The sequence below is a fragment of the Aulonocara stuartgranti genome (genome assembly GCF_965226115.1).
Source record: "Aulonocara stuartgranti genome assembly, chromosome: 20".
Lineage (NCBI taxonomy): Eukaryota > Metazoa > Chordata > Actinopteri > Cichliformes > Cichlidae > Aulonocara > Aulonocara stuartgranti.
In genome coordinates this window covers 14,761,127-14,781,590 of record NC_138956.1, presented here as the reverse complement: position 1 = coordinate 14,781,590, position 20,464 = coordinate 14,761,127, and the positions used below count along the sequence as shown (strand labels likewise).

At 42.0% G+C, this 20,464-nt stretch overlaps 1 protein-coding gene across 1 annotated transcript in view; it reads left to right on the top strand.

Annotated features, from left to right (window-relative positions):
- LOC309696705 (SLIT-ROBO Rho GTPase-activating protein 3-like) overlaps positions 1–20,464 on the top strand; it is a 31,950-nt gene that overhangs the window by 7,915 nt on the left and 3,571 nt on the right. The window contains exons 2-23 of the mRNA XM_082518052.1: positions 1,618–1,975; positions 3,798–3,969; positions 4,080–4,242; positions 5,053–5,115; positions 5,211–5,384; positions 5,581–5,709; positions 5,890–6,111; positions 6,521–6,622; positions 6,764–6,949; positions 7,089–7,173; positions 7,596–7,623; positions 7,856–7,952; positions 10,213–10,273; positions 10,438–10,515; positions 12,832–12,960; positions 13,596–13,701; positions 13,832–14,059; positions 15,778–15,833; positions 15,931–16,102; positions 17,009–17,107; positions 17,306–17,413; positions 19,106–19,208. Coding sequence (XP_082374178.1) covers positions 1,906–1,975; positions 3,798–3,969; positions 4,080–4,242; positions 5,053–5,115; positions 5,211–5,384; positions 5,581–5,709; positions 5,890–6,111; positions 6,521–6,622; positions 6,764–6,949; positions 7,089–7,173; positions 7,596–7,623; positions 7,856–7,952; positions 10,213–10,273; positions 10,438–10,515; positions 12,832–12,960; positions 13,596–13,701; positions 13,832–14,059; positions 15,778–15,833; positions 15,931–16,102; positions 17,009–17,107; positions 17,306–17,413; positions 19,106–19,208 — 2,631 coding nt within the window. The 5' untranslated portion in view covers positions 1,618–1,905. The remainder of the gene's footprint in view (positions 1–1,617; positions 1,976–3,797; positions 3,970–4,079; positions 4,243–5,052; positions 5,116–5,210; positions 5,385–5,580; positions 5,710–5,889; positions 6,112–6,520; positions 6,623–6,763; positions 6,950–7,088; positions 7,174–7,595; positions 7,624–7,855; positions 7,953–10,212; positions 10,274–10,437; positions 10,516–12,831; positions 12,961–13,595; positions 13,702–13,831; positions 14,060–15,777; positions 15,834–15,930; positions 16,103–17,008; positions 17,108–17,305; positions 17,414–19,105; positions 19,209–20,464) is intronic.

Here is a 20,464-nt window from a genome sequence, read left to right as displayed (position 1 = left end):
GTTTCAGTCGAGCTTTAGCTATGTCAAAGTTTTCCGTGTCCGAGAAGTGGCTAACTTTTTCATCCGGCTAAATCACCACGGTAACTTATGCTGAACACATAATGTTGTCTGGAACAGGCTATTCTCAGAGTTTCCACTTAAAATCGACTGGAAGCGCTACGTTTTCACTCATAAGCAATGTCTGAGATGAGGTGTTTGCGCTGTTAAGCTGTGTTTGGTTGTTGCTGTGCTTTGTGACCAGTCATCTCCAGTTTGGTCTGGTCTGTCCAGAAAAGGTTATTACAGAAGTCTTGTGGTTTCTTCATGTTGTTTGCTCAGATACAACTTTGTAAACCTAGGCTGTGTTTCCATGCACTCTCATTTAACATGCTGTCTGATGCCTGTACTGTCTGAGATGTGACTCTTGGGTTTTTTGCAGTTTGTGTGAGCTCTGCACAGTCTGACCCTGAGTTGGATTTATTGGACTACCCACTCCTGGGAAGATTGTGACATTGTGTGAACACACACCTGGATGCTCTGGACCAGAAAACTGCCAGAACGTCTGGTTTTATAGAGGTGCTCAAGCAGGCTACTGATCAATTAATGAAGTACATTTGATTATCACTACCTGGCTGCTACTCACTCTTAAGTAGTTACCCATAAGTTACGCTTAATTCCTATGGAAGCAGTAAGTGTGTACTTGCTTTTTCAGAGGAGACTGTGAATAATGCCCAACTGTTGGGAAATTTAAAATGGGAATTGACTCACTTCTGAAGTCGGCCTCTACTGGCCATTTTTAGGAACTGCAGTTTTTTGTCTCTTACATGTTAGTATCCCTTTTCATCTTGAAGGTGGCCTCTTGTTTCACCAATGCCTGTAGATGGGTATAACAAGTATACAATACTATAATGGGTATAACTTGAACTAATGTTCTCTATAGTGCTTCATAAATAAAGTTGTCTCGGATTAAAGTTGAGGAGCAGAATTAGGGGATCTCACAACAGATTTTTATGTCTTTTACCTGATGGTTGATGTTCTTCTCAGCCTGAGTAGCACATACACTGACTTTTCTGTGTTAGTGGGGTCACCTCTTAACACAAACCAACCCTCAAACCAAGAATGACAAGTCATTAATAGATCAGCAAACCACCAGTGATTGAAAAAACAAAAACATAGACCAGTGTGTGGTTGTTCTCTAACCAGCATTCATATATATGTGCTTCTGGAAAAGAAAAGAAAAATCACTGAATCACTGGAGGTATTTCCTTGCCTATTACCTTCACGGACATCCCCAACAACCAACCTACGAGGCTACGACTGTCCTTCATTATTGGTGTTACTCATCATCTCTCATCTCCCTCCCACCCCAGTCCTTAATCCTTCACATCCCCATCACTCTGCCCTCTTACTGTCCCTTCTCTGCACCACCCTTGTCTCTCCACCCTTCCTATTATATCTCCATCTCTGGTGTCACTGTCCCTTTCTGTCTTGTCACCCTGCCCCCATGTGTCCACTTCCTCTCATTCGTTCACTCTCTCATTGCGGCCTCCGTAAATCTGTTCCTGCTGCCTTTTTCCTCATCCATATCCAATCTCATTGTACTTCTATCTTTTTTTTTCTCCCCTGCCCGCTGCTCAGGCCAGCTCACCTATGGATCACCGCTCACATCGGAAACCCAGGGGATTCCATGGACGCATCGACCTGACTCACATCCCCGCCAAGAGCAGCCAATCGACACTGATGCCGATGCACTGCACTCAACTGTAGAGCAGTGAGGCCAAGGGGTCAAGGGTGAAAGGTCACAGGCTACTGATCAAGAGCAGAAGCTGAGGTTACAAGGTTTCAGAAAGAGGGAAGGACAGCGAGACTCCGAGAAGCTATCGGGAAGGAGCGTCTCAGTGACAGACGAGGGCCAGGGGATCGAAGATGATGACTTCACACGGAAAGCTGAGGCGGGAGAAGGGGAGCCTGGCTGAGTATGAATCGCAGATGAAAGGTGAATATGCATGCGCTTGTCTCCGTGTATACGCTTGCGTTTGTACATGTGCGTTTGCCTGCACACATGACTGCACACAAGACAGCACACGGGCAGTCATGCATGAATGTGTGCACTGCGCAGTCATCCACACACACCCACACAAATATACATAACACACACAGTATCTGAACATATGTGTGCGTACTCAAACCTAAGCTCCGTACAGAGTAAAGGGAGGAGAGCAGAAAAGCTTGCCTAGAAAGAAGCAAATCATTTTTGTGTAAGTGAAAACAAAACAACAGCAAAAATGACCAGTGCTGGCGTAATGAGGTTTTCTCGTGACACCAGCATGTTTTTGTGTGTTTATGTGTGCGCATGTGTGCGTCGTGATTTGGAGGCTTCATGCCGTGGCTGCCTGGCTCTGTGTACTGTACTACAAGGGTGTATTTATAGCTAGTATTAGTGATGCTGTCTCCTCACATCCAGTCAGCCCCGGGCTGTGTACTCACACAAAGACAGAGGAAAAAGAGTAAAGAGGGGAAAGAAGGAGCGGGCGGAGTAGAGGGATGAGCAATGAGAGGGTGGGGGTAGAGGGGCAGGGGGTGAGGTGAAAGAGCCAAGCGAAGGTGGTGTTTTCTGAGAGAAGGATGTTTGTATTAGCCTTTTTAGAGCAAAGAGCAGCACTGGGTCGCTGTGCTACTGCTTTAGTTGGGTTTGCATACAAGCTAGTGTGTAATACATATCGATATGATTATAACAATTAGTATATCACTATCACATTACAGGGGTAGTCAAACAGCTGTATCGGTCACACCACTGGCTGCGTTTTATAAACCTGATCATAAGACATGAATTATTATTGATCCTCTATCTGAGTTAGAGGGAAAGAATTCCAGTGAAATGATTCATATACTAATGGTGAATGTGCGTGCATTATTTCCAAATGTGCAGAGATACAGTGTGTCTCCAGCTTGTACTTCAGGAGCCGTTGTGATAGGGGTTTTTATTTTTCCTGTCCTCTGTTATTGGTGTCTGGGGATGCCTGTCTTTGAGTGGTGGTGGTAGATGTACTCTCATTCTTTGCAATTAAAAGTAAAAAAAAATACTTACAAATGTACAAAATGTCCTTAAACATGAAAAGTTTGAGCTGATTGGCCCTTGTGAGAACACCTTTTAAGACTGTAAACACTGTTTTAATCTGGTTTAAGTCCTCATCCTGATGCTCATGTTTGAACTTCAGATACTCATATTGTCTGCATCTTCATGCCTCAGTGCAGTGAGTTGCTGCTTTCTGAGTGGCTGATTGGATATTTAGGTAAGCGAGAGGTTGCACCTGATAAAGTGTCTGAGTGCGTGTAGCAATAATAAGTCAATATAAGTCACAAACTCCTTATTCAGTATTTTTTTCTATTTATAATGTCAGTGAAGACAGATGCCCCGAATAGGGTTGTGCAATTATCCACATTTTAATTTTTGTTAATAATCCAAATGTTATTAAACACACACAGGGAAGATAAACTGTGTTGCTTTCTAACGCTTTAAATAAACAAAATTAAAGAAAAAAACACTGAAAACAACCTATACAATACTCTATAGTAGCTTTTGAATCAGTTATAAAAATCATAATCCTTATTTATTTTCCTGTGCTTATGTTATTTTAAAGTTCGTTTCCAAACCTTTATTTAGTGATTCAGTTGGACATCAGGCACATACTGTATTTTATGCACTGGCTGAGCAGGTAATTACATTTGCTGTGATTGTTAGAGGTTGTGAGCATGTGTTTACTTCAGTGTCTAATCTATTTTTTGTCTCCCCTGTCTCCATCTCCCTCGCATCTCAGACCTGCGGGCCCAGCTGACAGACCAGATAAAGATTTTAGACTCCCAGGTGGAGGTGAAACAGCAGCAGCTCTCAGACCTGTCTGAGTTTCTCCGCCGTCGGGGTGACATCGAGTCTGAATATGCACGGGCCCTTGACAAACTCACAGAGAGGTTTACTCATAAAACAAAAAAGTAAGGCTGCATCAGTTGTGTTTATACATTTGGGTCTTTTTTGTTCCTCTCATGGGTCTGACGTGCGTGATCGTGCCATAATCTCGGTGCGCATCTCTGTTACTGTACAGGAAGGAGCAGTGGGGTCAGTCCGTGTGTCAGGTCTGGTCTGTTCTGCTGACTCAGACCCGTCTGGAGAGCCGGGAACATGCAGCACTGGGTGACACCTGCTGCAACACGCTCACACAAAGGCTGGCACATGGTACAGAGGACACACATCGCCTGCACAAACGGGTGAGAGGATGTTATAGTGTAAGGTCACATGTATGAAAAGCAGCAAAAGGTAGAGGGAGAGTCCTTCTACTCCAAAACAAGCCAATCATTTATTTTTTTCAAATAAAAAGATGATTTTACTTCTTTTACTTTACTCTAAAATGACTCCTTTAAAACTGAGCAGGCTCCCAGATATGAACTTGCAGCTTTGACAAATACCAAATACAGTGACGGCTTTAATATAGATCCTAATTTGTCTTGGTAACGCTGGGCCTCATTCACTTAAAAAAACATTACACAGACTCATCTTGTTCAAATTACTGGATGTCAGACATGCTCTCCGTACCTTCTTGTGGTTGAAATGTGAGCAGAATCTTAATTAAGCCACTACAGACATGTCAGAGGAGCTAAGAGGTTTTGTCTGGCCCGACATCAAGCAGAGGAACTCTTTTAGTTTTTCTAATATCACTTTCAGCACTGTATTAAATGAATTACTGCTACAGATCAAAGTAATACTATGGAAACAATATGAAGTGAAGAGATAATTTTACCAAGACAGAATAACTAAATCATATTTAATAAACCTCCAGGTTTTAATGCTGTCAAGCTCTGAAGGTCCTAAATTCCCACAGACTCAAATTTAAAGGTTCCATGTTTTTCACCCTTTTCACTCCTAATCGTACCCTAATTCTAGCGTTTAGCTGCTAGTACTATTTCTAGTACTCTTACCTGTACTAGGAGACTTAGTGTAACAGGCCTTTAAAGTGTAAAGGGCATATTGCATTGGTGGGCAACAGGAAGCCATTTTTATATATTTTGTCTTTATTTCAGAGCAAAGAAGTTGGAATCCAGATGCAAGATGAGCTGCTGAAGGTTACCACTGAACTGCAGACGGTGAGCACATTATACAGCCGTCCTGAGTGTAACAAGACAAAATACTACAGTCACTGAGACTAGCATGTTGACATGGGTTTGTGCTATTGATGAAGGCTCTGAAGACATATAACCAGTACCACACCGACTGCCTAATAGCTGAGGGGAAACTGAAGGAAGCCGAGCGGTTGGAGGAGAGACACACCGGCAAGTCAGCCGAACTGGGCCCCGGACAGCTGGGAGGGCAAAGGCGAAGCTCTGTTAAGAAGATGGAAAGACTGATGGAGAAGGTGAGCCTGTATTTCTGTGAACGATAAAGAACAACAGCAGTCTTAATATGTTTCTCACAAAGCAAACCACTTCCTGTATTCAAGTGCCAGATACTTGACTACTGTACATCCGGATATTTATCACTAGATGTGGTTTCAAGTTGTTATTCGTGCTAATTCTCTTTCTTACTTTTTATGTTTGTGTATGCACACGCAGAGGCATGGCAGAGTGCAGGAGACCCAGCTGAAGTGTACCAAGGCTCGTAATGACTACCTGCTGAATCTAGCAGGAGCAAATGCTGCCATGAACAAGTACTACCTGCAGGATGTCAGCACCCTCATCGACGTAAGAAACATGCACTTTGTGTCGGGTGATTGTATGTTCATGCATTTATGACACACCTCAGCAGAATAATAAATGAAAGTTGTCACAGGGAGAAGAAAAACAATAGTTTGAATGCACATTCATCCACATTTTCTCACGCTTTTCTTACACCCTTCATTTCTTCTCCCTCTCTCCTGCCAGTGCTGTGACCTTGGTTTCCATCTGTCTGTGGAGAGAGTGATGAAATGCTACCTGGCCAGCAGGTGGCGCATCCAAAAGACTGAGGAGACGGGGCTTAAGCAGTTGGAGACTGCGGTGACATCGCTGGACCAGAGCGGAGACAGAGATGCATTGCTGCAGCAACATGACGCCGCCTTCTGCCTTCCTTTCAGATTCAACTACCACCCACATGAAGGAGACCAGGTGAAGCTACCGTACCTCTGGTAGAGCTGTATGACCCAGCTCAAAGTGTTCAATAAAATGTGTGAAAGTCTAAGTATAAATGCAAGAACAGCCACATCCATTTAAGATAAGGTAAGGTTCATTTATTATAGGTGACCTATGTGTTAATAACAGACCTATACACAGGGTTCTACCATTTCCTTTATTTCATTCGCCTCTCTCTCTTTCTACTCTCTCTGAGCAGTCCCATGAAATAAAGGCTAAAATGCTCCCCTAACATCTTAAAAACAATACAAGTTACAAGTTTTCATTTCCTAGTGCTGTGTGATTTCACTGGTCAAAATATACCTGAATGTTTGCTGAGATCAGCACCACTTTTCTTTTACTATACCTTATTTGACATTAGTTTTATATCTCTTGTGCATTTCAGGTGTGCGAGGTCAGTGCGGAGAGCCAGGTGAGGTACGAGTTGGAGACCAGGTTCCAGCAACTTCAGTCTCGACTTGCTGCCGTTACCTTGGAAACAGAGGAGGTCAGCTATTTGTTTTCTGCCTGTTTCCTTAATGGTCTGTCTGACACTGCGTTAGCCAGGGTGGAGCTTTGCAACATGAGCCTTAAACCTTGAACTCGGAGCAGCTAAACCCACAAATCGCCTTTTTTTTGCCTTTCTCAGATCAGTAAAACGCTTAAAGCCACACTCGCAGCCCTTCTGGACACTATGTGCGACAGCGACTGTAACCCCTCCCCCGATGTGCCCAGCAACCTATCACACGAGCCGCCCGGTGGAGGCACCCTTCCAAAACTTACCCTTGCCAAGCGTCGAGCCAATCAACAGGAGACAGAGACCTACTACTTCACAGTGAGTTAATGAATTGACATGATTGACAGGAGTTTCCTGATAGCAGTTTAAATGAGCAGTGGCTTTTTTCCCCAAACACAGATAAAAATGATCAACTGTTTTTGATTTATTCACTATTTCTTTCTTTTTTTCATCTTAGAAAGTGAAAGAGTTCCTTACCAGCAGCTCTCTGGCCTCCAAACTTCAAGCCAAACATGATATCCTACAAGATGCCATACAGAAAGGTACAAGGAGGATGGATTTAATGCAGTTTGTTCCAGTGTTGCCTTTGATTATGTCTGCAAAATATCCACATACATTAACCAAATTCCAACATGGCCACAAACTGCCTCTTGGCTTAATGAGCATCTTGCAGGTTTTGTCACTCATATGAAAAAACCTGTTAAAAATAAAACAGAAAGAAAGCATGACTGTACATGCTCCACAGTAACATTTAGAGCAGCTACAACAGGCCAAGTATAATAAGACTGCATCAGTGGTAGTCTCAGATTCTGATACTGTGCATTGCACTGAACTCTGTCATACACACACATATACATATGTTACGAGAGATGTCCTCACGCTCTCCAAAGTTATAGACTGTATACAAAAGATGGACATAGCCATGATGTCACTCTTTCACATATTTTCTGTTTCTGTCTTCCAGCTGAAGCTGTTGACAGCGACCCTTCCAGGTAAACAGACTGTATATAAGAGCTGAGAATAAATCAGTGTGACTGAAATGGAGAGAGTACAGAGGACATGGAGAGAGGACAGTGATGGGCTAAATTTAAACCAAAATTGCTTTTTCCATGATGTATACGAATCTATTTCTAGAGGGGCGGACACCTGACTTTGCAGTTATCAACAATACTACATCTTGACTGTCACTATGGGATCATGCATTTTATCTATTATATTTCCCAGAATGCAATGTGCTCGGTCAGTGCGCGTTCGGAAGTCCAGACCTGTTTCCCAATTCTGCCACACACTCTTCAATACAGACATACTGTCCTACATAGAGGTAACACTCACATTCATTCACACAGAAAACCAAATCCGCTCTTCATTTGTTTTTACTTGTCTTGTATTGTTTGCTGCGCTGCTGTTCAAACCTTCCAAATGAAAACCTGCCACATTGATGCAGAAGAATTGGGGATTGTTGAGGGTTCTTGCAGCACATGCGCACAATGACAGCCCCCCACCCCCCTTGCCCCCTCCAGTGTAGTTACTGCTGCCTTCGTGTGTATGGTCATGCTTATGGCTTACTGCTGGCTTTCTCTCCTTTCAATCCATTCCCCCTTTTATCTCCTCCTCTCTCTCTTGTGAAAGGATTAAAATGCACTGGCCTCTTTGCTGCCTCCTCTCGACTCCTCTATTCAGTGTGTGTGTACATGAGCGTATGTGTGCGTGCGCGTATGCTTATGTGTGCCTCTTCCCACTGCCTCTAAATCTTTATTCCCCTTATTGTCCCCTCTCCCTTCTCTTCTAATCTGCTTTTTCTGTGTCCCCGCTCTGCTGTGTTTGGCTTGGTGCAGAAGAAGAAGGCGAATGTCTCGGACACAGGTACTCAGCACCGTCTGTGTGACTGCTTATGCAGTGCATGCAGACTTGGGACTGTTTACCACAAAAAAGCAGTCACCATGTCTAAGTCGTGTCCAGTGCAGCTTTTTTCAGGGAAGTTTTAGCAGCAGGTGTAAAGCTCTTTTTATGAAATGTGTATGCAGTATTCCCCCTTCAGTCTGGGTCTCTCATGTTCATTAGCCAACTTGTAAAGCACTTTGCTCAACCTTTTACGATAGAATGTGCTATAGAAATAGAATTGACACTGGCAGCCTGGCCTCAGCAACACGCACCGTAAATGTTTAATCTACTGAGGCCCTGAAAAACTGGTGAAATACTCTTAATCTAACCATTTGCATGTTTACATACAGTACAACAGCTGAAAGTCATAGAAGTTTCTGGGTTTTTATTTATTTACATTACACCTATAGTTGTACTATATAATACAGATTTTTTTTTTCTGTGTACAATATCTCATCTCTTCATTGTCTTCATCATTCACCTTCCACACACATTTGAGTAGAGTTTTTCACCGACTAAAATGCCCAGTAGACAAAAAAGAGCAGACAAGAAAAACTGGTGCAGCTGCAAATGCACAGTCACGTTAAGCTCCAATTTAACAACTAAAGAGTCAAAAATATTTCCCATTTTCTCTCATTTGATGATGATGATAGCTCAGTCATTTCAATGCACACAAAAGTTCAGGCATGAACTTCTGTGCACAATCACGAGACTGGAAGGTTGAGTTTATTATGAACCTAATAATAATGATATTAATTTTATGCATCAGTGAGGAAATTGCCTAAAAATCACCTTTACTGGTGAACTATCAAATTGACAGTCATTATCAGTGTCACAGCCCTAATTTACTGTAGCACTTTAATCGTTGAAAATATCAGCTGTCGGTTAGCCTAGCATAGCGCATAAACTGGATGCAGAGAAGAAGAGTTAGCTGAGTTTTGTTGAAAAAGTAGTTTTTTCTAAAATATTTTTTAGATGTTTCTTTTTTTGTGTGCCTTAAACTAACATAGGACACTGTCAGTCTGCATGCTAGCTCTTGTTTCCACTGTGCTAAGCTACTAGCTTTAGCCAAAGTCTTTCTAGAAGTAAGTCTTGTGACTGGTAATGCCCTGTGCAGTTATGTGGGCAGTTATTTTTGATGCCCCTATTTGAATGAATGAGAAAAGAGCCATAACCCTTTAATTATCGCTTGGTCTTAAAAACATCATGTGTAGAATCGACAGTCAAATCTGTTTAGAAAATGCTTTAAAGGTTAGCTAAACTTTTCCTGTGCATGTGCAAAGTTTCATTAAGGCTGCATATCCCATCTGAATCTTGCAGTAATACAAAAAGGATCATCATTACATTACAGAAGTGTCCCATAGATTTTTATTCAGGACTCTTTAAGTGTCGACTTGCTTTTATAAAGTCTTTGTTTTAGCTTTACATAATGGACAACGGTGGTTGTATAGTTTTTAGTTACTTGTAGCCAAGTGCCCTTAAAAGAACCTCAATTGATGAAACTTGTACTTTTCAGTCATCTTTAGTTTCTTGCATTGCATCTTTCTGTCTTGCATATTTCCCTTCCCTGTTATTGGTCTTCCTTTCTTTCATCCTTTTTTTCCTCCCCCTCTCTTTGCATCTCCCTCTGCACTCTGTTTCTGTCTTCAGCACCGCATTCTCGTCTCATCTCTCTTCTTCTAACCGTCTTTTTTCTGCAGAGCTCTGGACAGCAGATTCCTGTGGTGGTTGAAAGCTGCATTCGCTTCATAAACCTTCATGGTGAGTCAGTTTTTGTCATATCAGTAAGTCATGCTGTGAGAGCTTTGGACAGTGAAAATGAGTAGGTGGAAGGACCTGTTTTGTATTTTTTTTTGTGCACTTGTGCATATCAGGCATCTATGAACGCGTCATATGGTGTGAATATGTGTTTGTGTGTATCGCAGGCCTCCACCATGAAGGAATTTTCAGAGTTCCAGGCTCACAGAGGGAGGTGAACCTCCTCAGAGATGCATTTGAAAGAGGTAAGTGCTTTCCTCGTTTTTTCTTTCGTTTTTTTTTTTTGTTTGTTTGTTTGTTTTCTGTACATGTGCTGAGATAGCAGAACTTTTTCCTCAGATGGAGAAAACTAAATCAAAGAAGGGAAGTTGTTTATTTACGTTGCAATAAATATGTCAGTTAAAGTTTACACAATTAAAACTGCAGAACACTATAGTTGTTCCATTAGCACAAACTAGTGGTTTACAAAAACTGCGTTTGCAATGAAGCCAGAGCCAGTGAATGTAAGTCTAGCATAACTGAGGGTTGACCTCAATCGACCAAGTAAATTTTAGCAACTCGAATGAGTGAGCTGGATCATTCATGGCCATTTATTTACACAGGAATACTACATTTGTCTTTATCAAGCTTGCACTGTTTCCCAGCCATCTATCTTCTTCCACTTATCCAATTCAGGATCATTGTTGGGGTGGCTCGTGGATTCAAACCCAGGAAACTTCCTGTCATAGTCCTGGGATTTTTGAGCTTGGAATTTTGAACATTTTTAGTTTTGTACAATCAGTTGGGTTTTTTATTACTCACAAAATGAGTTTGATGTCTTTAGAATCTCTTTAGTTCCAGTTTCCATTTGTACTAGAGATTTATTGTTCCTCAACGTTTGATTTCCTTTTATTCACCAATCTCTGTGGTTTCATAGTTTCAGGTGTTTATTGTTTAGATTTTTGTGTTCTTTGTTCCCATTAGGTAGTTGTTTTCCTTTTCTCATAACCTTAAGTAGTTTCTGCTGTGTAATTAAAAACATTTTTTTTGTTTACCTAGTTTGCCAGTGAGTCCTGTATTTGGGTCCTGTTTCTTCCAGAACCATGACACTTTTTTGTTGTTGCTGTGAGGCAGTGATGCTAACTACCACACCAACATACCATCCTAAAATGGTTTAATGTGATTAATTATAGTTTTTCAACCATCCATCCATCTACCAATCACCATAGGGCTAGATGCATGCTACATTCTGGGCCGTGTCAGTAATCAGTTTTCAGTTATTTTTTTGGCATCAATGTTCCACCAAATCATTATGCCATATGTGGCTGTTTTAGACAGGATGCACTGCCTGAAACTGCACCTGTCTCTAAAACCACTAACCTTATCCACACACACACACACAACATTGTCCAAATACCCCAGCAAGTTTGTCTGCGGCCTGCTTGCCCATCTGCTCTGGATGCTCAGATGTCAAATTGCATGTGCCTCAGGATATCTCTGAACCCTAGTTTAGGTCTGACATGGTTTTTTGTTTTTTTGATGAAAAAGATCATGTAAAAATTATTAACTTCCCGCTAACCATTGGCCACAATGAGTTTTAAGAAACACCCCACAACAGCACACATAAAATAGGTCTGGGAGAAATTACAAATATAATACGTCTATAAATAAATATCTGCATATGACCACACAGATATCTGTAGGTAGGGGACGTGACTTTTGGTTCTAAAAGCTTTCTGGTTTCTGGTCCGCTTCTAGTTCGGTTGGTACTGACAGCCAGTGGCTTTGTTTGCGAGCTTGTAAAAAGGTCATGTGAAGTGCAGAAGACTAAACGTTTTTCCCAAATCAACCTCAAACTACCGGCTGACAGTTTTAGCTTCTTAATAGCTCTTTGTATTCATAAACAAGAACTAGTACACAACGTTTTGGCTCAAATGTTCTTTAGTTACAGCCCTGAAAAGCAGACCATGTTCCAAGAGGCTGACACCAACGTTACAGTGTCCTCCTCATGATTCTGCAAGGGCTTGGATCTGTTTGGAGAGCGCCAAACATAGCACTTTCTTCACTTTTCTTTTCTTCTGTGTTGCAGTTTTTAATACCAAAGCAGTTCATCATTTTCTCCTCATGTGGATGTCGCTTTTTTGAGAGAGAGAGAGAGAGAGAGAGAGAGAGAGAGAGAGATTTTTAATGTGTGTGAGTGAAACAAATCCTTTCAGTTTACTCAAGTGGAACTAAACGAGTATAATAGGATCACCCACTTGTCCGTGTTGTCAGCAGCTCTTCATGATTGAGTCAGCAAGCGAGTATTAACCTGTAACCTGGTCTAAGTTAGATTGCAAATACATCTTACCTTTACAGTTTTGCAAATTCTAACTGGCATGAATCCTTTTTGCCAGTGACTTTCATCATCTATTCGCTAACTTTGTCTTTTCAGCGCTGAGCTGGTAGCATGCAGTTTACACTGTGAGATCTGAGACAACAACATAGAGCTAAAAGGCTTCATAGAGTGAAGGAAAAAGCTCATGCCTGTGTCCTCTGCTACTCCGATTCAGTCATCTCACGTGTGTTTAACCTCTGTGTAGGAGAGGATCCTCTGTCAGATAGTGAGTGTGACCTGGACTCTGTGGCCGGTGTGCTGAAGCTGTACTTCAGAGGCCTCGAGCCTCCTCTCTTCCCCTACGACAGCTACACTCAGCTGCTGGAGTGTGTCCGTAAGACCCCTTATGTAACTTCTCTATGTGTGTGTGTCTGTTTTCAGATTGTGTACTGGTTTCACTTGGGCTTTTTCATGTCTGCTTTCAGTTACTCGAGTATTTCTGGAACATTGTAGTTCCTAGATACTTTCTCAACCTTGGTTAAGCTGACTCAGCCCGTCGCGTACTGTGCAGTGAACCATTTTTTGCCTGTGATCCTGTTTATCTTGATATAACTTCACTGATGCTCAAACACAAAGCAGCAAAAACAATGCAGCGTTGATGCAAGAAGATGCAACTTATACAGCTGGTTCTTGCAGCGCATAGTTTGCTGTGTGTTTATCCCTTCCACTATCTCCCTGTTATTTCTGTAGGTCTCTTCCCAATTCAGTTTTTTTATTTTTCCAGGACAGATGCTCTGAGTCACAATTTGCACAGCTAACCAGTGCAGCAAACCTGCCTGGGGGTTGTTTACTCCCCTTAAATTTGTAGATTTTCCATTAGTGGCATAGCATAATCAATCCATCCTCCTCGCCTCTTTCTTTAAGGAAGGATTTTGGGTGAATTTTGGTCAATGCAGGCTTGGAAAAACTTAAATGCAACAACTAAAAGTTTTAGTTCATCAGGTCATTTTGTTTTCTTCCTGTCATCAGAAATCGAGGAGGAGGTGGACAAAGCCGTCCAGATTAAAATGATTGTCTCGACCTTCCCGAGGCCTCTCCTCATCGTGATGCGTTACCTTTTTGCTTTCCTCAACCAGTAAGTTGCACCAAAACCCAGTGTGGGATATTTTCACATATCAGATATGTGCCATCCTCATAAAACTGCACACTCGTGCCAGAAATAGAAAGTCACCATGTGCGTGTTTGTGTTTCTCTTTTTTTCTCAGTGTGTCTCAGTACAGCGACGAGAACATGATGCAGCCCTACAACCTGGCTGTTTGCTTTGGTCCAAGCCTGCTGAGGGGGATGGATTCTGATGACGCTGTTGCTAGGCAGCCACAGGTTAACGACCTTGTCAAGACCATGATCCTTCAGCATGACAGCATCTTCCCCAGCCAATCGGAGCTGCCGGGCCCTGTTTACGAGAAGCACATGACTCTGGAGCAGGAGTACTGGTGAGAGGAGTACTCATTGATAAAAATGTTGTTTTTGCTGCAAAAAGACAACAACTCTAAGTTCTTAACAGACAGCAATTTCAGTGAACACAACGCAAAGTAAGAAAACAACTTTTTCAGTTTGACATCAGAAGCAGCGAGTTGGGACCTGCTAGTCATGAAAATAATGTTGTCTAGTCCCTTTGTTAACCCTTTGTTTAAGCCAACGTTCATTGCATTGGCTGCCCCTCACAAACCGATGGTTTGAAATGCAGGTGGGTGGGGCTCTTTGTTTACATCGAACTACAGAGGACTGATTTCAAAGACACTCTGAAAATCAAAGTGTAAAAGTTCTGCAGCAGGCTAGTTCATTTTGCAGAAATTTAATTGTAGCAACTCAAAATGGTACTCAATTTGTATGCCCCCACCTGCTCGTATACATGCATCACTATAAATAAGATGGTGGATAGTGTCCTGGGGATCTCCTCCCACAACTGGACCATCGCTGAGCTCCTGGATAGGCTGAGGTGCAACCTGGAAGCATCAATGGATGGAAACATAATTTCCCCGAGGTGTTCCATTAGGTCAGGTGGGGTCCTCAGGCCACCACATGAAGTCTGTTTCACATTGTTGGTCAGAGACATTCACACCAGTGTCCTGCTGGAGGTCATTTTTAAGCTCTGGCAGTGCTCAGCCTGCTCCTCCTTGCACAAAGGAGAAGATATCTGTCCTGCTGATGAGTTAAGGACGTTCTACATCCCTGTCCAGCTCTCCTAGAGTAAATGCCTCTCCCGGAGTCTCCTCCATGCTCTTAAGACTGCGAGGAGACACAGCAAACCTTCTAGCAATGACACGTATTGATGTGCCATCTTGAGGAGTTGGACTACCTGTGGAACCTCTGTAGGGTCCAGGTATTGCCTCATGCTGCCAGTAGTGACACTAAACTAATGCAAAACTAGTGAGAAAAAGTAAAAATACGAGGAGGGGAAAAAATGTCAGAGGCCTCCAGCTGTAAAAGCATTTCTGTTTTAGGGGTTGTCCCATTGTTGCCCCTCTAGTGCATTACCACCAAAGCAACTGAAACTGATTAATACCCCCTCTGCTACAAAACTGAGAGGATCAATATCCCAGAAATTCGGCTGATGTTTGATCCTGTACTCAGATTAAAAAGTGTACCTTTGGGCTTTTTTGAGCAGTAAATTAAGTAAATACATAAAAGTGCCTATCACGCTCAGTCTGAAAAGATATTTGTTGAAGTATTTACTGTCATCAGTAAATAATTGGGCAGCAGCCTTTTTGCTCCAGAGATTTGTTGTTCATGTCAAACTTTTAAGACTCAGGCTGAGATGGTTCCAAGTACATAAAGCATCTTCACCCCTCAGCCCCCTTTTCATGGTTCATCCTCTTGAAACAGAATTTCATGCCACGCCAAAGGCACTTCTGTGTAGCTCATAATGCTTTGTGTAAAAACATAACGCTTAATGCTATTAAGCCGATTGCTCGCTAAAATGGAACACTAGCCTCCAGGCTAACCCCCTACAACCCAAAGTCAGTCTGTTTCCTTCATGATCTTTTTATTAAAAATCATTCAGTATGACATTAGACCAAGCCTGAGGTTTTAGGGTCATTTGGGAAATCTCACAGCAGTATGAAGTCTTGCATAAAGAGAGGCTGTGGTGTGACAGTTAGCGGAAGAGAAGAGGAACCGAGCATGACTTTGGTTTTCTGCTTTTCTGCAGTGAACCAATCACAGAAGAGGGAGATGGTGAGACCGAGCATCTGCCCAGTGAGGATGGTCAGTACGCATAAGCACCAACCCTGTCACATTATTGTACTGTTACACCACAAAGGTACATTATAACCTTGCTTTGTGTGTCTGCTGGTGTGTACAGAATGGGAGGCGGTGGCTATGTTTGACTACGTGGCGAGATCCCCGGCGGAGCTTTCCTTCAAGCAGGGAGAGCCTCTCATCCTTCACAGCAAGGCCTCTTCTGATTGGTGGCGAGGAGAGGTGGGAGGGGTTAAGGGCCTCATCCCTCACAAGTACATCAGTGTGCTGGAAGGGTGAGTGACATTTCTATGTCACATAACCACTGCCAAAATGAAATTTCATGACACCCTTAAGGCATCATTATCATTTCATACAGAATTTACTGTTTTTGCCTGCTATTCAGGTCAGTTTATTCAGTGCCACAATTCAAAGTGAAATTAAGGCAAATCGGTTTCCCTGAGTGAGCGCCACGGCAGCCTGCAGTATGACTGGATAGATTTTCTTTAATAACTCATACGTTTGGATACTGTTAAGGTTTAAAGTTAGGAGTGTGGCTGCTTTGAACGACAAGTGCCGACACGGGCACCTTGGGTAATTCGATTCACTGAACTGGACCTCTCCATTACAAATGGCCCCACTAATATTCTTTACCAGTTAAAGTGACAGGAAGTGACAAAATGAAAGAAAAACAGCGTCTGTGTGTGTGTGTATGCTGATTGGATGCCATTAAATCAGATAAACTGGTAGAATTTAAAACCCACAAGTGGAGAGAGAAAGTATTTCAGCATCAATTCATATTCTCTGCTTGTGTGTAGGTGTCTGAACTGCATATCTAATTCATAGCGCCTTATACCAATCCCCAGTTATCTCTAATACAGATATGAAGAGATAACAGTGCTATGATATCCAACATTTATCAAAGTTAAAAACTGTGGCCTCAAACATTCCCAGGAGGGTGATTAAATATCAGTGCAGACTAAGCACCACCAGGACATCACAAGTTTCTCAAAGGTCATTTTCTTTTTTGAGGAGCTGTTGCTTTATTTTGAAGTTATTTTGTTCTTGTCACACATAAGTTCACCTCTGCTGCTGGTCCCTCCTACAAAACGTTTGTTGCTCAGTCTTCATCCCATATTTAAAACTGTACTGCTTGTGCTTTCTCTCGTGAAATATATATCTCTCTCCTTCTCCTCCCTTAGGTCAGATCGAGGGAAAAGAGAAGAAGGAGGAGGAGGTGGAGGAGGAGGCAGCACTGGAAACCTGACAGCAGAAGATCCACAGACAGAGAACACAACCCGGTACACAGAAGCATACACAGACGAACAAACACACTCAAATGCACACTGCGGTTTATTAAAAACATGTAATAGCCATAAACATCTAAGTACACAAACTCATACGTCTACCCAGCTCCACATTTTTGTACAAAGAAGCATATAAGCTCGTGTGCGTAAATAGACTTGAAAGTTCAGAAGTTTCTGTGTGTGTCTTCACAGGATGCGGGTGAACAGCGATAGCGCTTCGTTGCCAGGACGGCAGAGAGGAAGTGAGGGGAGCCCTAGTCGAAAGCCACCAACCTCCCCCGCCACACGACACCTGCCAGTGTAAGACTCGCACCTATCTTGACGCACTGCAGGCCTCATGCATGTGCAGCGTTACTCAGATTGATATAAATTAGGTTTGCAGCCAGTTGAGACTGTGGATAAACTCTGTTCAGGAAAAAACTGCATGAGGGGAAGTAATGTACACATGAGAGCCACGAAGTTTTTGCATTACATTTTTTGTACAGCACCACATCACCCTCTGTTTGGACTGCTTACTGAGAGTTACAGTGGGAGAAAATAAAACTGTCATTATCTATATACGTGTGCATCTGTCTATATAAACAATGTGCAACATTACCATTTACATAGTAGTACACAGTCTTTATTTGCATACATCTGGTCATTCGCAAACTGAAGGCATATTACATCCACTGTAATATCTCATTTTTTTCCACTTACAGTCAGGTACATTCAGTAATTTTTTTAGGTTATGTATTACAAAAAACTGTATCATAAGTCTACACAGAACTTGAAACAAACTGATGCATTCTCATTAACTTTCCCAAAGTTTTACAGCTTCTTCCAGAGTAAAGGTGCACGCTTCTCAACTGGCATTGACAGCTGAGTTAAACAGCAATCTGACAGCCTACACAATAATTCGCTTCAATTCAATTGTTTATTATATAGCACCCAATCATAACTCAAGGCTCTTAGTACCGTAAGGACCCTACAATGACGTCTATGTAAAAGTGTAAACTATTTAAGGGTGGGTGATTTTTCCCGAAGTGGTTGTGGCAATCATCAGCCAATCAGGATTGGTGGAATGAGACTGTTGCTTTTGAGAAATACGCAGGGAGGAGCATCCCATGGTGAGACATTGAAACGAATGCTAGGATTGAGCACTCACTTTTAACAGGAAGAAACCTCCAGCAGAACCAGGCTCAGGGAGGGGCAGCCATCTTCCTTGACCAGTTGGGGGTGGGGGAGTTGGGGGAGGAATAAAAGACAAGCTGTGGGTGATTAATAATAAAAAATAATAATAATTAAATGCAGACTGGTGTATAAACACAGAGTAAAAAAAGGTGAATGGAGATGAAACACTCGGTCCATCATGGGAAGCCCCCAGCAGTCTAGACCTATTGCAACATAACTAAGGGAGGGTTCAGGGTCACCTGATCCAGCCCTAACTATAAGCTTTGTCAAAAAGGAAATTAAGCCTAATCTTAAGAGTAGAGCGGCTGTCTGTTTTGTTTTTTTAATGTTTCAGAACTCTTAATAACAGTGCACTATTCTGGGTTAAACTGCTAGTCACTACTCTTGTATTTTTTAGTTTTACTTCATGGTGCCGGTGTCCTTGTGTCTTTGTATCAGTAGCCCGACACACTGATGCAGAAATTTGTCGATTTGGCTCATCTCCACAGTATTTCTGAGAAGAGCTGCAGCTGCTTACAGGTTTAGGCGGGAGCAGCACTTTCTGCTGCTGAGGATGAGGAATTTGTGGATTTCGGAATCAGATTGTGGAAAAGCAGAGCTACAGCATAGAAAGTAACATAGCAGGTCAGAACACTGCTTTCCACAATTGCACAATTCAGCTGTGGAATAAATGAGGCAAAGCCCAAAACTTTAGTCTTTATAGCGTGAGAAGATGGAGAGAAACTTTTCCAAGACATTAAAGTAAGGTTCAGATCAGAGGTGGCATCTGCCCGTGTCTTTCAACATCTCTGTTAAGCTGTTTATGTTTTTTTCTTTCAGGTCTCAGGAGCGAAGGCACACGTTGGACACTCTGAGACAGGGAAACTTCAGACCCCCTGACAGACCTCCATTCATTCAGGCAGAAAGAACACCAATTGATAAGGTTAGCGGTGTAACATATTCAACCCTTTGTTAACAACCAAAACAAAAGCATTACATTACGAAAAATTCTAAAATGTGGGTATGACTTTTTATAAAAAAGTTCAAATGTATGCACAGTATGAAGCAGTAACTTTGCTGGTGGTGTTTTTTTACGATGTTTCATCTGACGAGTGTTAGCTTGCTAGTTTTGCTCGTTGACGTTAGATTTATATTAGAGACTTTTGCATTGTGGCTCACAGCTGCAGGTCTATTTTTGCTTTAAAATGTTAGTTTTAGAGTTGCATCTCTGTCCTAGCTTGCTTTACTGGGGGTTTATTATGCACTCACATAGTCTAAAAGTAGATGTTGGTGCAATTTATGAAGGTTGGTATTACTACATAAAGACTATTAAAAGCAGCCGTGGTGGGCTTTGGGGGTTTTTTTGCTCTTCTTTCTGGTTAACACCACTAATGCAACTGTGAGAAAGGCGGTTATATATATTCAGAACTGATGATTAGAGAGGGGAAGTACTTTTTATTTTACAGAGAAGGGCTCTAGATAGAAAAATCTGAAAATCCTCTGGAGCCCACTGAAACTCTGAGGTCTTCATCACGGCTGTTTTTATTAGTTCATTTCATTTATTAGTTCAGATTGCTTTAAAAAAATTCATTTAAACAATCAGTTGCCATATTTGTTCCAAGTGACGCATTTTTGTCAACCTGCACAGTAACTTAACTAACCACTTACCACCACTGCAAACCATGCATGATCAATCACTGCTCTAAGGCATTACTATCATCACATAATTATTTCCCAGCATACAGTAATGTTTAATCAAAGCATGTTTTCACATAATAAGTGTGTGGTTGTGTAGCATTACTTCTTGAGAGCAATTTCCTCATACTCTTTCCATCCTTGTTAAATTGGACAAGTAACGCATGTGATAAAACACTCCAATAATCTAAACAAAGAATGACACCATCCATTTTCTTGGAAATGGTCCTTTATATCAGCGGTCCCCAACCTTTTTTGCGCCACAGACCGGTTTAATGTCAGACAATATTTTTACGGACGGGCCTTTAAGGTGTCTGTGATAAATACAACAAAATAAAATGATACGATCAAGACAAAAACTGTGGTATTTTGTAAATATAATAATAAATGCAAATTCACTGTGTGATTGTGTAACTTTATTAGCAGCGTCCTGAAATGCACCAACAACATTGAGAATAACATCCTCCTCTCTGCCCCTTAAAGCTCTCTGGTCGCTATGGTAAC